This window comes from Cupressus sempervirens, chromosome 5 (genome assembly GCF_028749045.1).
Source record: "Cupressus sempervirens isolate cs-2001-9-10 chromosome 5, ASM2874904v1, whole genome shotgun sequence".
Lineage (NCBI taxonomy): Eukaryota > Viridiplantae > Streptophyta > Pinopsida > Cupressales > Cupressaceae > Cupressus > Cupressus sempervirens.
In genome coordinates, this window is record NC_143122.1 from 792,792,976 (window position 1) to 792,810,249 (window position 17,274).

The 17,274-nt window shown below is 38.2% G+C and overlaps 1 protein-coding gene across 2 annotated transcripts in view; it reads right to left on the reverse strand.

The window, feature by feature from the left end:
* Nucleotides 1-17,274, reverse strand: part of ATXRCC1 (BRCT domain-containing DNA repair protein) — a 202,508-nt gene that overhangs the window by 121,888 nt on the left and 63,346 nt on the right. The window contains exons 4-5 of one of the 2 annotated variants that reach the window (XM_089832583.1): nucleotides 12,740-12,848; nucleotides 12,477-12,538 (exon numbers count right to left, since the gene is read on the reverse strand). In XM_089832583.1, the coding sequence (XP_089688709.1) occupies nucleotides 12,477-12,538; nucleotides 12,740-12,848 (171 nt within the window). Of the gene's footprint in view, nucleotides 1-12,476; nucleotides 12,548-12,739; nucleotides 12,849-17,274 lie in introns of both variants that reach the window. The other variant, XM_089832582.1, reaches the window with a different exon arrangement.

Below are 17,274 nucleotides of genomic sequence, written 5' to 3' on the forward strand. Positions count from 1 at the left end.
TTCTATAAGGAAGCATCAACCTGCTCCCCTACAATCCACAGTTGATCCTCTAAAATTGTGGCAAGGTCAACTGTCCAATGCTACCAACTGTATGAGATGAAGTAACAAATGAAGGAAACAAATCCCCATGATAGCTTGTCTCCAAATACCTTTCCCAAGTCTTGTGAAGAAGAGGGGGTATTGTCAGAAACTGGAATACATCCCTCCGCAAAATCCACTCCTACCATGCTAAGTACTGGCAGGCCTAGTAGAATAGGAATCTCTTTACAATCCACCAATAAAGCACTCATCTCCTCTGTAACTATTGCACCCATATAGAGGGTGGATGTAATTGCATCCTCATCACATCCATCATCACTACATGTGGAAGTCAACTCCTCAACAACCACCACTATATGTAGTTGAATTGCATCTGGGGCTGGTGTTGATTGTACACGCTCCAACTCCATGGTAACCTCATCTAGACATGGCTGTGACCCCTGGAAAGCCAACTGGTACACTGTAAAGAGGCCACAATCACCTCAAGCTCATGAGTGAGCTCAACCACCTCCTCCTCCTTCCCTAACAATGTCTCATAACAAGTGTTACCCCACCCAATAAGGTAATCCCTATCAACCACCAATTGCAAATAATTATGCTTCAAGATCTTGACAACCTCTCAAAGCGAATGAATCTCTGTTAGGGAAAGGCAACTACCACCGTGCTTGTCTAACACAGGAGCACCCCAACTAGATACAACCAATCTGTCGAATACATCGTAATGCTCAAGAACTGAAAAGATGTCACTATCACTCACTTTCAGTTGTCTAGTTACATGATGTCTCTGCAAACCCTAGCTCCTATGTAAGCTCTCTGACATACTAATTGCACTATAATGGGAGATTGTATCTGCACTACTCACCACAAGATCAGTAATATCATGTGTGTTATCATCCTTGCACACATCAACCACCGAGGTACTGCTACTAGGTACATCTACCAATACTTCCAATGATGAAGTAGAAGCCACTGTTGTGTCAAACTTCTCCCATGTCTTTGCTTCCCCCACATAAGTAAGTCTCTATAAACCACAATCCTAGGACCTAGCATCATCCAATAACCGCTCTGAGTCATCACCCAAAATCTAATATGATATATCGAACTCATTGCAGCATGAATTATCAACACGTGAAACATCAAAGATTCCTACTACACTAGTATCAACATTGTCCAACAAAAACCCCTCTACCTACTGTTGCACACCTGATTCAACGTCATCGTGTAGATCAACATCACCAGGGCATAAATCTACATCACCTAACTGTTCTATAACACTAAAATCATGAGTGTCATAATTGGGTAGCTCCATGCCCTCATATGTCTCATCTAAGAAGACCATAATACTCAAACCATGAGTTTCATAATTGAGTAGCTACCTAACCTCATATGTCCCATCTAAGAAGATTGTGCCTCCTGCACTGACTCAACACTATGACAGTTGTCATATAAATCAGAACTATCAGTGTTCATGTCCCCTACGCAATCTTTAAAAACAACCCCCTCCTTAAGAGAGTCTAAACTAATAGTGCTAACATCTACATCATTGCACTATCTACAACATCATCAACATGCTCGCATAAGGGACTAGTGTCATTACAATTAGACCATGTATTATCCATATCCGCACCACTACCAACTGATGTAAGACCACGATCAAAGGTAGTTAGCATATCCTCAGCATTTTCCAAAGCACTACCTCTAGAATCCTCAAACTACAAGAACTCAATGTTGGTGTCCTCTAATGTAAACGGACACATTCACATGACCCTGTTCCGAATCTCCAATATCATAACTGCAGATAGAACTAGTTGCTGCCCCACTAAGCACAAGATCATCTTCACCATGGTCACAAGTTACTGACAACTCATGTTAAAGACTTTTGAATCTCTCATTTGAGAGAACCTGCACTTTCGGTGAAGAAGACCTTTTAAAAATGGAAACCATTTATCTAATTGCTCTATCAACTGTCATTGGATCTAAAAGTCTTGCTTCCATCCTTTTCTGGTACTTTAAGCCTTTCCATACTTTCCATAAAGGCATTTGTTTGCTTCCTAAGAATTTCCTTGCTATTTAACTGATTCCCATATTTACTAGATTTCTTGTATCGGTCCATAGCTGAAATAAGTGCAAGAGAGTTGGTAATAATAGCAAGACCAAAATAATAAATATTTTCCTAACCCACAGGATGACAAGAAATCACTATGATACCAACGTAAAGAACCTCAACCGATTCTACCTTCAAATCTAATGGTTTTGACATTTCGACAAACACATATCACGGAAGCTCTAATACCACTGTAAAGGGCCCTGCTGCCTATTCTGAAGGAAAAGAGAACTTTTTAGAAATTTTTTAAAACTTTTTTGGGTGTTTTCAAAGTATATGTTTTTATTTGTAATTTTGAATATATATGGATGAAATGAAAATACAATGACAAAATAAATAACAGTAAGTATTAGATTCTCAGCCTACTCAATTATTGTTTGCACAAGCAACATTTAATTTATTTCCACAATGATAAGCAAGAACCTGATATGGCTGGCTAAAGATGAACAATTTTGTAGCAGATGATCCAAATAATATTCCTTGGCGATTTCTTAGACCAGCTCTCAATTACAAATGCCAAGGCAGCAAGAAGAGCAGATTCACATCAAATTGTGAGTGACAAGAGTTAAAATGAACGCCCAATGTGGCGTTGGTAACACAAAATCAGTGTAGTGATCCGGTTTCGGTGACGAAATAGTATGATTAAACAAACTCAATATAAAGTGAAAACCTGGACAGGAAAACAATACTGAAAATTAATCACAATCCAAAATGCACTATACTATGAACTCATTTCATCCACCACTGGGCATTGCAATTACAATTACTTGGCAATGATCAAACACTAATACTCTGAGGTCTGAGAATTAGAAAATTTGTCAATGAAAACAAGTTACGAAATGAAATGACAATGAACCTAGAGTAGTCGTGGTGAGTTGACTGTCAAGGCGTTTCCCGTTGGGCTCATTATTAGTGGCTAGGAATGCTACCAAACCCAAAAACTATCTCTTGCAATCCACATGACTACTATCAAATGTTACCACGGGCTGGCTGAATTGGGTCTATGACCTCCTTACTTCCCTACGGTCATTGAAGAGTTCACACCCTCGATGGTTGCAGAAACCTCGACCCACAGCTATGTTGTTAAGGTACCTTCAAATGCCTCCCGTCTAATGTAAAAGTGACTAACGCTCCCCTCCTATATTCTGCTCTCCCACGAGTAGCTGCTGCAGTACTACATCTGCCCCTTTCCTACTGATAGTGATCCAACTATCACTGTCTGCTCCTGCGTTCTAACCAGGCATTAACGTTTGTTACTCCTGCTGCTAAACCGCTCACACAACCATCAAATGCAGTGGATACTAACTTACATTTTCCATTAGCTAGTATAAAACGAACTCCAGATACCTTCTCTATTTTACCGATTTACTTCTGAATGTTTTGTGGGACTGAATCATGCATCATACTGTAAATTCCATACCTGATTCTAGGTGCAATCCTCCAAGAGATACTAGGGCTACATCCAGTCTCCCAATTCTTCTTAAGGGGTTTCGTCCTTAAGAAAACCAATCACATTAAGCAACTTTTTGTATTTTGAACAATATCATATTTTTCATGGTGTCAACCCCAACGAAGCTCATTTCTCTTATAACCTCGATATGAGGGAAAGTACAAACAACTAGGCAATGTGGGATAAAAGCCATTTTTCGTTTTTACTCACTTAAGTTACTTTTGTTATAAAATGACTTTGTCATAAAGTAACTATATAAATCAACTTTATAAAACAAAGTGACTTAACTGTAGACAAGCTCCACAACTTAAATATTTCCCCAACGAAACCAAATAGATTCCTGTGACTAGTTGTCATCCTTAAGATTAATGTCATTAGCCTATCTAGATGGAAAAATAGACTAACAAGGCGCCAGTAAGGCCTAGCGCGGAGAAGGGGACATTATAATCAGGATATCACGAGTGGCCAATATGCAGTGCCACTTCCTAGTAAAAGACACAACACTATGTCTGGTATGTTGAGACAGCAATGCCTAGAATACCAATGCCATCACCAAAAATAGAGATTCTAGACACCTAAATTCAGTAGCAAAAGGCATTTAGCTTGCAGATGTAAATCGCTCTAATAGGAGAGATGCTAAAACATCGAATAACAATGATGAAGAAAAACCAATCTTCAGCTCAAGTAATCGCCTACCCAAACACAAAACATACAGTAAGGAATACACCACAATTCAAATTGCAAGCAATTCAATTCAAATCCATTATACCTCAGCATATTGAATGCACAAACTCAGTCTCAAAACCCTCAGAAGGCATGGGTTAGATGGATTTATTTATGTGAGTACTGCTATAATACCACATACCACATGTCTATTCAGAGGACTCCTTTCAGAGCACTATATGGCTATGATGCACCAAGCTTCGTTGATTTGCTTATGAGTGATGTTAGAGTTCCACGGGCTGGAGATTTGCTCCAGGAGAGCAAGGACGTTGTTGATGCTCTCAGAGATAATATTGTCAGGACGCAAAATCAGCATAAGCAGTATGCAGATCAGAAGCGGACAGAGAGGAATTTTGAGGTTGGTGATATGGTTTATCTCATGTTGCAGCCCTATAGACATTCTACTCTTAGGATGAGTGGATCGGAGAAGCTTAAGCCTAGGTACTATGGTCCTTTCAAGGTTATCAAACGTATTGGAGAGATGGCATATGAGCTTGAGCTTCCAGCAGATAGCAGGGTACACAATGTTTTCCATGTGTCATGCCTCAAGAAAGCGTTGGGTCAGCATGTTGTGCCTTCAGCAGTTCTTCCTCCATTGGATGATGAAGGGAAATTGTTTCTTGTTCCTGAATGCATCATTGACAGCAGAGAGAGGCAGCTCTGTAGGAGGACTATCAGAGAGTACTTGGTGAAGTGGAGAGATTTGCCCGAGGAGGATGCCACATGGGAGGGAGAAGATATTTTGCAGCACCCAGCTTTGAGATTGCTTGAGGGCAAGCAATTTCAGGAAGGGCGGACTGTCATGTCCCCTCCTTAGTGACATGTCATTTTTTACTGGATTTGCTTATCATGGACTCTCGTAGGCAGATGGTTTTGGTGAAAGGGTCATTTTGATGATTATTTGGGGATTGGATGGTCTTATTTGCTCTTGGAGAGATGGTATTTATTATATTTTTATTATTATGTGTTATGCGGGGCCAAATGTTATAATTTTGAGTTGAGTTGCACTTTTTATTTTATAAAGTTACTTTTTATATAAAAGTGCATTATAAAGGGTTTTCATAAGAATATTTTATGGATATTTCTAGAAGTTCTAGTGGCTTCTTAGAGAAGTGAATAAATAGAGTGCTTGGCCTCTCATTTGGACATCCCATAACTTGAGTTTACACTACCTTTCTCTTTGAGCATTTGTGGTGCCATCTTGGTTTGCAAATTATCATTTCTTCTTTAGGAACAAAGTCTCTTAAGGATTTTGCATAACTAAGGAGGTGAAATATCCTTTGAAGGGTTGCACATTTGGAGGTGATACTACAGTCACTTCAGCTAGGGCATCATTGGGCCTAAGGCCATTTTCAACATTTCAGCAGTTTAGGAGGCATTTTTAGCAAAACCAAAATTATAAGAGGCTATTTTTAGCAGGTCCGAAATTATAGGAAGCCATTTTTAGCAGATCCGAAATTTTAGGAGGCTTCTTTCAATAGACCCGAAATTATAGGAGGAGGGCATTTTCTGAGGACTATTCATTTTCAGTCATGGATTGATTGCAGGACATCTTTAGAAGGCTTAATTGTGGTGGAGGAAAGATTTATAGCTGCTGGCTCATTTTCATATCTTCCCCATTACTTAGCATATCATTCTGGGTATTTTTGCATCGGATTTCTATCGTCGAGGAGATAAAGATAGGTGCATTTTGGAGTTCCAAAATGCCATGATTTATTTTTAAGGAATTTTTCAAAACTCTTAGACATTTCTGAAAACTTGCAAGGAAGTACATTTTCAGATTTGGGGTGACTTTGGCTTGGGTGTTGGTATCTTCAGCATTGGTAAAAATTATTACAGCCATCTACAATCAGGTTCTTCACTTCTCATTTTGCATTTGGCATATTTTCTAATAAATGTATGTTTTCAGCTGAGTACAAAATATAGCTTCAGCACTTTACTATTTTACATTGTACTTGTCTTTGTTTGCCATTTGGCATTATTGGTATCAAAGGAAGGCTAGGATTTTGCAAGTGAAAGAGTATTGTAATTTTTAGACTATCTATATTGCCAACCTAGGGTTTGATGATCATATTATTCACTGAAATATGTATGCCATTGTTGCAAATTATTGATATATGAATGTCATATGGTTTTGAGCAATTTCCTATGTTCAACATTTACTTTCAGTAGTAGTCTTCAATTGCATGCCAAGTGTTTGACAAAATTTCTCAGCTCAACATTAGAGGTTTTTAGTGGCCTAATGGTAGGGGTCATTACACGGATGCGGATGAAATGTTCCCGTTATAAAATAAATTTTAATTAAGCTATTATAATTGGGTCGGTTGATTTAATCTATCTCGGACCCATCTTTATTTTTGTTTCCGTAGTTTGTGTTGCCGTCGGCTATCTTTGTACACCCTCGAAAAGTTTTCTCCGACGGGTATTTAAGCATAGCTTGTAGGTAGTCATTAGGTGTGCGATTTGATTATACTTCTTGTACTGCGAATTCCTGTTGGGATTCTCGATTGTTCGCCATTTCAGAAGTGAAAGATCTTCCCTATTTGGCTTGTTTCCAGTTTCGATGGGATTCAACCCTCACCATATTCCATCGCCTGTGATATTTTGCTCGGATCTGGCAAATCGAAGCACCTTCATTTCGTGAATTGGAGAAGTCACTCTGTTTAAATTGATCATCTATTATGTAACTGGATAATTCAATCTCTTTGTTATCTGCATTTTTAACTCTCTTTGTTTCACCATCCTTACCCCTACTCCATTGCCTTCAACTCTATCCATCACCCATATGGCCTAGACATTCCCCTTCAGTCACACCATACGGCCCAGGCATTCCCCCTTCAGGCACACCGTACGGCCAGGAGTTCCACCCTACGTATGGCCTTCCTTGAACTCAGCGTATGGCCAACTCACCAAGCCACAGTACGGCCCACTTAGTCTCCAACCGTACCGCCCACTGTTTCACCGTACGGCCATACAACCCCACGACATCGACCTCCCTCTCTGTACACCAATCCATCCATACTGTACGAATTTTTTATTATACTGTACGACCTCCCCTCACTGCATTGTAGTCACCGTACAGTAGCATTTTGCCATCAAGTACTATCGTACGATCATCATTGATTGACATCTCTGGTAAAAGGTTGATAGTCTCCCAGTAGGGTTGCAACAAAAACATTACAGTGAATGGGTGTTGGATGCATTTGGAAGCCCTGTGGATGCTTTTAGAAAGCCAGATGATAGCTTCCAAGAGCCTGCAGGTGGCTTCCTAGAAGCATCCACGGGGCTTCCAATCGCCATGAATCATCTACTCAGTTTCAATCGATATCCTCAGCATGTACAATTCATTCTATGGAGAATAAGGCCACAAACTCTTCAAACAACAGATCTACCCCTTGTTGCTCCCCAAATCAGTATTGCTCAGCCATGTAAAGTCTAAACAAGTTCAGACAGCATTTTATAAGTCTATGGAAATACAGCCCTAGTAACATATAACCTAGCAATGTGTTGCAGCATTTAAAATGCAGACCCTCTACGTCCTCACAATGTACAAGCTGTAAGTATGTATTTAAACCCTTAAATCTCCTTTAGTCTACATGTATATGTAGTGAACAGCAGTATCCATAGATGGCCATCAATTAAGGAATAATATTAAGCTTCAATCTGACATGTCTAGGATTCCAAGAGTTGGATGGCTGCAAATGACTATGGCAGAAAGTGTATCTTCAAGCTCCTTAACTGCTACTTCCCAAATTTTGTTATGAAATTCAAACTATCAAACCACTCCAAACAATTTGCAATTTACCAATTCAATCCAGCATACCATATGAGCCTCACTATTTTTCTTTTATAACATCCTCATGCAGCTTCACTCTCTCCTGTAGTCAATGTGGAATAAACTTTTCTTGCTATTTCTTGCATTTTGATAAAGGGTGAAGTATTGTAGTCATACTATCAAATGATTTGTTTTTGTATATTTCTTGCATTTCTTTGAATATATATATATATATATATAGACACACGCACATGCTTCCTCCAGCATCTGCATCCAAAAAAAAATTCACACATCCTACATCTACTTCACAAATGCGCTTCGGAATCCGCATCTGGAATCCACATCCAAATCGGTCACTTGGCATAAAATCATCAACTCTTTAACTCAAGGTAAGTTCTAAAACTATCTCCTATTATTCTTAGCTTGCATACAACTCTTTCAACTTACATATTATGTTTTGGATGCCATTTTCAATATGTTTTGCATCTTCCACATTGCTTGGTCAAAACGGTTGCTAAAATGATAAATTTTCAACCTCTAACTTCCTACACTTGGTAAGCTATGGATTTTGACTCAAATTTCGCAAAGATTGAGTCAAGATTTGATGTCTACTTAACCGTCAATCATGCAATCATTCTAAGTCCAAAAATTCTCTTTGGATTCATTTTCAGATTTTTGCATAAGAGATTAAAGAGACTTATTCCTTTTCTTCTTATGGAAAAAGGGTAAACTTTCTTGTGAATTTCATAGGGAAAAGTTGTGTATGTGTTCTTTCATTTTTGTTTGCAAATCTCTTCATTTCATTTTCAGATTTGCATTTGTTTTAAAGATAATTTGTGCTCCTATCTTCCGTCTAAATTCCCCAAGTTGCATACACTAGTGCTTCATCTTGCTTGCATATGTAGTTTATATTAGAACCCCGTTCTTGAAAGAAACTAACAAGAAGTGGTGGAAGAGCAAAAATAACAATGGAAACAATGTGGCTGCACCATTCTTTCCAATGGATGCACGGATGGCAAAAATCACAACAGCATTAATATTTAGGTTTCTTGCAAGGATGAGGTGTTTTTGAAATCCATGGATGTCTCCAACATAATGAAGATTGTTAAAACTTTGGCTCTAATGTAAGAGCAAGTTGAAATGGAGGTGGGAATTGATAATGTGGTGCAAATCATAACCGATAATGCAGCAGCATGTGGCAGCGGGTAAGATCCTCCAAGACAAATATAGAACACTTTTTTGGAAACCTTGTGAAGCACATACCCTTAGCCTTCTTTTGGAGGGCATAGGAAAACTAGATTGGGTGAGATAATTTGTAGAGGATGCAAGAAAGACCAAAAAATACATCTACAATCACCCTTGGGGTCTTCACCTGACGAGAGCACTCACCCAAGGAAAGGAGTTAGTAAGAATGGGAGTCAAAAGATTTGTTAAAAAATTCTTTATGTTACAAAAAAAAAAATTTACTTCTTTGACAGCTTTGAAACAAATATTTGCGAATCAAGCATAGCTAGACTAAAGTTAATGGAAGAAGCGTGATGGAGAAAGCATTGCATTCATTGTCTTTGACAACCAATTTGCACACAAATTTACAGAGATTGTGTTAGTAACTTGAAAACTTGAACATTTACTTTTTTTTTTTGTACTTGAGTCTTTATTATTAATTTGTAACTGAAATAATTAATCTTTTTGTTCTTTTCAATTGTCGATGGCAGAGCCCTTGGTAGATAACGTAATGTTCCTAATAGCACACCCAAGTTTAGGAAATACAGCCGTAGGGAGCACTCGAGGGCAATGCCCGAGGGAAAAGTACCTAAGGGCAACACTTGAGAGCAATGCTTGAGAGAAAGTAGCCAAGGACAACACCTGAGGGAAATCTTGAGAGAAGGTAACCAAGGGAAATGCATGAGTGAAAGTGACCCCAGGGCAACCTTGAGGAAAGGTAGCCAAGGGCAACACCCAAGGGAAAGTAGCGAAGGGCAAACAATTCCCAATGCCAAGCACCAACAGTAGGTTTCTATGATATAGAAGAGACTAAGATTGCAAATGGCGAAGGTTGGGTCATATGGCTTGGTGGGTGTTTGAAGGAGTCCATACTGCTGTATTGAGCATGTGCAACAGGGGCAAAGGCATACGGCCAAAAATTATGTGGGTGAACAATGTAGGGATGTTCGTACAATGCCAGAAACAAGCAGCATACGGTGAGGTGATAAAAATGGTCATACGACAGATGGACTTGTAGCGTATAGTTTGGAGTATGATGTCATACAGTGAGTGATATTAGTGGCGTACAGTGGCCAAGGTAAGTGTTGTCATACAGTTGGATGGGTGGGTATGATGGGCCAAGAGTAAGTTTGGGAGGATGAAATTGTCAATGACAAGAGAACTTGGTGTGAGACGCAGCAATGCCAAAACACATGAATCACTAAATGCTAGAAATGCTCAAATATGTATGCCAAACACAGAGATATATATGCACTTTGTCGTAGAAACACAAAATTATGTTCAGCGACAAACATGGGGCTCAGATTCGCTAGATCCAAGCAAAGTAAAGCAAGAAAAATAGGGTAGGCCAGAGTCCTACCGAAACTACAAAAGCCAAATAGGAAAGATCTTTCACTTCCAAAATGGCAAACAAGAACTCCAATTGGAATTTGCAATATCATACCCATTAGTCATAAATACCTTGTCGAAGAAAAATTTCAAAGGAGCACAACAAGTGTTGACATGGTAACAAACACCTACGACCAAAATAAAAGATGGGCCCGAATATACATAAATCATTTGAAATGCCAAATACAAATGTTTCTTATTTTATTAATTTGGGGCCCATATTTTTTAATAAAGCAATTAATTAAAGATTTTTTTTATTATTTAATTTTAATTTCGAGACCAATTAATTAATTAATTAAATTATTACAATAAAATTTGGGAACACCACAGATGAGGATCAAACCCCAATGGGGTACTTTATAAAGCCATCGATACGCCCAAGATGGCTGTCAAAAATTACTACAAGGGGGTTAGCCTCAAATTTGACCCCATATGGGAAGTTATTGATAAAAGGTGGAATAATCAGCTCCACCAACCCACTCATGCAGTACAGTACTTGTTCAACCCTTGTTTTCACTTCCCTCCATGCTACTCAGATCATAATGGAGAGGTTATGGAGGACCTCACTAAATGCATGCAAAGGATGATATGAGAGGTTGAGGTGAGAGACCTCATTTGCTCTAAATTGGACATGTATCAAAATGCAAGGGACAAGCTATTCTCTTCAGAAATGGCCAAGAGAGGAATAAACACTCAAACACCAAGCATAATTTTTGGAACTTGGAGTCTCTCGCATGCACAATAAGTAGATAAAAATTAATACATGTTTTCATCTTGCTTTCTAACTCTTCAATATTTTATTTTGTAAATGCTTGGCAATGAAATTGGGGTGAAAAAATCCTAGATCTACAAAGACTTGCCCTCTGAAACTTATGTCAGCTTGTTTGAGGCCATTTACACGAAGAAAAGTATCTTGCACAATATAACCTTGTTTGCGAACAAGGTAGAGAAAACACCGGCTGGTCCTCTTGATTTGGATGACATAAATCCTTATTGTGATTGGACATCACAAGAGCAACCTCCATTATTTATAGGGGATGATATCAACAATTTGGAGAGACAAGCTATGGAGAAGGGCGGATTCGCAATAGGATTGGATGAAATTGAGGAAGATAAGGTTGAGGATAATGAGGAGACATTGTCAATGTTAGCACCATGTACATCTAGAATGGAGGTGAAGTCAGAGCCAGTTGTGCAGAGCGAGGAGGAACTGCCACAATGGACTCCAAGGACTAGAGCTCCTACCCTTCCTATAGTGTTTACTAGAGCATTTGGAAAAGGCAAGAGGAAGATGTAGACTATTTCGACATTGTGCTTTATTTACAAATAGTTTTACAAAGACAATTTACTACTTGAATTTTGCTTCAGACTATCAATCTACCACCATCAATATTCCACACGAGGATACCATTTTTTACCCAATTTGCATAATTTTAAATATATCTAGACTCAACTTGTTTCTTTTATTTACTCAATTACTGACTCATTAGATGCATCTCCTCGTTGAATTTTGCAATTCTAATTAAATTTAAACAAATTTTTAAGTTGTTGAGTTTTTGCTAAAAAGTTGCTCAGTTACTGAGTTTTTGCGATTTTTCTGGGTGTGGGTGCCTTGGCACGAAATTGCTGAGTAAAATTTTTTCAACAATGTCCCCAGTATCTCTGACTTTTGCATTTATTACAGTGTTGGAAAAGTAATTTAGAGCTCTTGAGAACCATAATGCAATTTGCCAGAATCTGCCCCAACAGAAGAAATATAGAGAGGCACTCACATTGATCCTAGCATTGACAGTTCTTCCATGCAATGTTGGTTTCTTCTTTGTTTGCTCCAATTCTGTTTGCACTACCAAACAAGAAGTAGGAACCCAAATATCGATTAAGGCAGCATTACAAATAAAAAGTATAAGGAATATTTTTATGAGAAATGTAAAATTTGACAACATTATCTGACTGTCCAAGCTCAAACTTTTGCTATCAAAATATAAGGAATAATCTAAACCAGAGATATAACTTGATTGTGACATAGAACAATTACCGTTTAAAGGAGTGACAGGTTGCAGTTTCCTCCATGGCTTGCCCACGTGCATAAGATAAGGATCAATATCAACAAGCTTCTTTTTTTTATAACACTCGGAGATCCACTCCTAAAGTAAAAAAATTTAAATCAGCACTGTTTTGATACTTCATTTGACCTAATATAATAAGTCAAAAGATGTAAACAAAATTCATGTAGCTTGTTGGCATGTATAATCCATAATGGCTTCACATTAAATTTTGAACCCGCATAATTCTATTCATTGATATATGTGCACTCAAGTACAACCTAAACATAGAGATAAACCAATCAACTGATTTATGTCACTAAATGCAGAAGATGGATACAATCACTTAAAGGATAACAATGGAAATGTTCTAACTTGATACAAAAATAGTAACAGAAAAAACACAATGATGTTAAATCAGCCTCATTCAAGGTCATATCCATTTGAAATCAATATATAATGTCCATTTCTAATTGAAATGTTGCAAGGAAATTTCAAAATGATTTGTATCATACAACTCATATAAAATATCATGTCTAGACATTGTCTAGGCCTGCACTAATTAATATTGCAAAGGATAGATCTAATGACACTTGGAATTCAATTCTGATCTTGTTTTATTATTATTGGAAAGAATCCAATTTGACTTTTTACCAAGGATTAACCTCTTTTTTTATTGTGTGTAGGTTTCATTTATTTATACCTTCACTTTTCTCATTTGGAATTTAATAACTTACCCTTGATATCTATTGATTGCATGATAATCAAATTTATTATTAGACAACCTGACCAAGAAAGGTGAACCATTCATCTAGGAAACCAAACAAGAAGGGGCATTCAAAGAACTCAAGTCCAGATTGATAAGGACACCTGTCCTTGCATATCCAAACTAGGAAAAGGAATTATATATACATGTGCACGCATTGAAATATGTCATTGGTGCCACACTGGCACAAGTCGGCACAGGAGGATTGGACCATCCAATAATTTTTTGCAAGCCAACTACTGCCAAGGGCTGAAAAAAATTACATTATGTCAGAAAAGGGAGGGGCATTGAGTATGGTATATGCTATACAAAATTTTTGACACTACCTCCTCGCCACACCTTTCATGTTCTATGTGGATCACCAAGCATTGATGTACATGGTAAACAAACAAATCATACAAGGAAGGGTAAGTAGGTGGTTGCTCCTACTTTAGGAATTCACATTCACAATAATAGTATGGCCCGAGGAAAGCATGTCAAGAATAAAATCAGGAGAGTCTGCATGAGGAGTGAATGAGGACTTTCTACATGCTCAACTATTCCAAATAGCTGTCCTACCTTCCTAGTATGAGAATATCAGCTAGTATTTGTCCACTTCCACATTCTCTCGGGCGATGCCACCAAGTGAAAAAAGTGAGCATTGAAAAGCACAACATTCCAAATCATCAACAAGTTGATGAACAAGATGGGACCTGACCACGTACTGCACGGGTGTGTAATAAAGGAAGAAGTTTTGAGTGTACTGAAAGAGTCCCACAAAGGGTTCGAAAGAGGGCACATAGGGCCTAATGTTGCATGAAAGGTGTTCCTCACAGGGCTATAGTGGCCAGCCCCATTCACTGATGACCGAGAATGGGTGCTTAGACGTGACACTTTCCAGAGGGCAAGCAAGCTCTTGAAGAGAGAATTTGTGCCATTGTTCCCTTACAACAGCAGGAGTTGCTAGAAAGATGGGGTCTAAAATTTATCAAATCTTTGAAAGTACTCGTTGCAAATCGATGCAAGAATATAGTGGTAGCCATTAAGTACTTGACAAAGTAGGTAGAGGCCAGGGCACTCACAAATAACACCGCACTTAGTACAACTTGATTCCTATATGACCAAATCCATCAAAAGTGATCAAAGGGTAAATTTGGTGAATTAAGTAATCCAAACCCTAAGCAAAAATTTTATTGCCCATAATTTGTCACGCGTGCAATACCCTTGAGCCAGCGTAGGCACAATCTACTAATAACATATTGGTGTCGATCTTGTACAAGACCTATGAAGTGGAACACAAGAATTAGGAGTGGTAATTGCAGAATACACCATACCAAGCTTATCGGTGGCAATAAAGAACCAATTGGGGACACCAAAAGCCTAAGGGAACGATTGATTAATCTCTTAAAATTGGATGAATGACAGGTGTCAACAAAATGGGAGATAGGGGTGGCCCAACGGCTGAGGAGATTTCGGCATGACAAACACCTTTGCTAGATGAACTCTCATATTGAACAATTAGTTTTGAAATATAACAATCGAAACAAAGCTAAGCCAAGAAGTTCAAAGTCTATTGGCTTGGACTTTATAATGTATCAATGGGAAACAATCGAGCAGTAAAACTTGCCACCCTAAACGACAAGCCTATCAAAGAACCAACAAACGGGTCCAAGTTGAAGGTCTACCAAGAGAGGAAACGACACGCTGAAGCAATCAACATGTTGAGCTATACAACTAAGGGAGACTGGAGGATTGGTCAAGACAAGAAGATTGAGCAATACCCAATAATCACAGAAGAACCATATAGGCCAAACCTATGATGGCCCCCTGAAAAGCAGCTTGCCAAGAAGCATGTGAAAGAAATTGCAGTGCCCCCAATGTATAAGCACCTCACAAATGTTGTATTTAAACCACCAACATTGTGTATGAGGATAAATGGATACTAGAGATGGAGGGTGGTCTATGAGGCAAGAAGAGAAGGTTTTGTGGCCTACGACATTGATGAAGAAGCCAAAAAAAGCAAAAGAGAGCAAGCAGCCATAAGAGAAGGATGTCAGGAAGACTTGGAGGAACAATGACCTCAAAGAATTTTGGGCCAACCTTAGACCATATTTAAAGATGGTAATTAAGACAAATGACCTGTTTATCTTGGAAGGAGATGAGTATGTTGATCAACTCATCCAGAAATATGTGGCAAAAGGGTAAGAAGTCTTCTACCAACCCAAGTCAAACACATAATAAAGAGTAATACCAATCCCAACGAGATGCTTGATCGTGAATGCAGAGGAAGCAGGTATGTAGATGAAAGTTATAAAGGGGTTGGGACCCACAACTCTTGTGGGAAAAATAGTTGACCTAGAATACCTGGGAACTTCTTGTAAAAACGATTGTTACAAACACCCTCGAGCATTTGTATGTGACAATATGACTCCAAGGTTAAGGTTCACTTTAGCAAGAAGAAAGGCATAAAGACTGGATGAAGTGAAGAAAACAGTGAGCTTGAGAAGAAGCCAAAAGTTAAAACAAGGATAAAAGACAAAAATAAAGAAAAGTTGCTTTAAAAATTTGAAGCATGGGAAAGCAAATGTTGATCAACTCATCCAGAAATATGTGGCAAAAGGGTAAGAAGTCTTCTACCAACCCAAGTCAAACACATAATAAAGAGTAATACCAATCCCAACGGGATGCTTGATCGTGAACGCAGAGGAAGTAGGCATGTAGATGAAAGTTATAAAGGGGTTGGGACCCACAACTCTTGTGGGCAAAATAGTTGACCTAGAATACCTGGGAACTTCTTGTAAAAACTATTGTTACAAACACCCTCGAGCATTTGTATGTGACAATATGGCTCCAAGGTTAAGGTTCACTTTAGCAAGAAGAAAGGCATAAAGACTGGACGAAGTGAAGAAAACAGTGAGCTTGAGAAGAAGCCAAAAGTTAAAACAACAAGGATAAAAGACAAAAATAAAGAAAAGTTGCTTTAAAAATTTGAAGCATGGGAAAGCAACAATTCAAAAACAACAAAAATTAAAGGTATGTCATCTTGCAAAAAATTAAAATTGAGCAAATTTTAGAAAATTAAAGTCAGTACAATTAGAAGGAAAGGAGAAAAGGATGGAAAAATTAAAAGGAAGAAGGTTGTGATTAAAAGGCTAATGTTAAGAGTGAATTATAAAAGAAAAATAAATAAAGATAGAGAAGAATGGGAAACATAAATATGCATATCATAAAGAAATAAAAACATTAGTCTTCTGCATTAAAAAAGATGTATTAAAACCCTAACCACAAAAGGTTTCAATAGATTGATGAGGTGCCAAGCATTTGTGCACAAGCACATAGAAAGACTCACATTCTCCCTAAGACCAAGGACAAAGCTAGTGGCAAACAAGAAGAAGGTGATTGTATATACTAGGCATACGCAGGAAAGGCCTATTGTACATCATACAGACAAATTGGAGTAAACAAGGGAAGGTCATTGTACAAAAGACAATGGAGTAGGCAACCACAATTGTCGTAAGAACAAGGACAAGAAAGAGAGGTTGTTTGTTGTATGCCATAAGGCATGTAAAATTTTCACCCTACAAGATAGAGAAGTAGTACAAACCACAAGAACAACAAGTCATACAAATGGCACCAAACAAAAAGAAGGTTATTAGAATGGTGTCGTGCGAGCTGAAGATATTGTACACCATATGGATGACACAAAACTTGGTCAACACAGTACATTTGCCATATGTCATACAGGTGGAACATGTCCATGCAACATTATAAAGACACATTCAT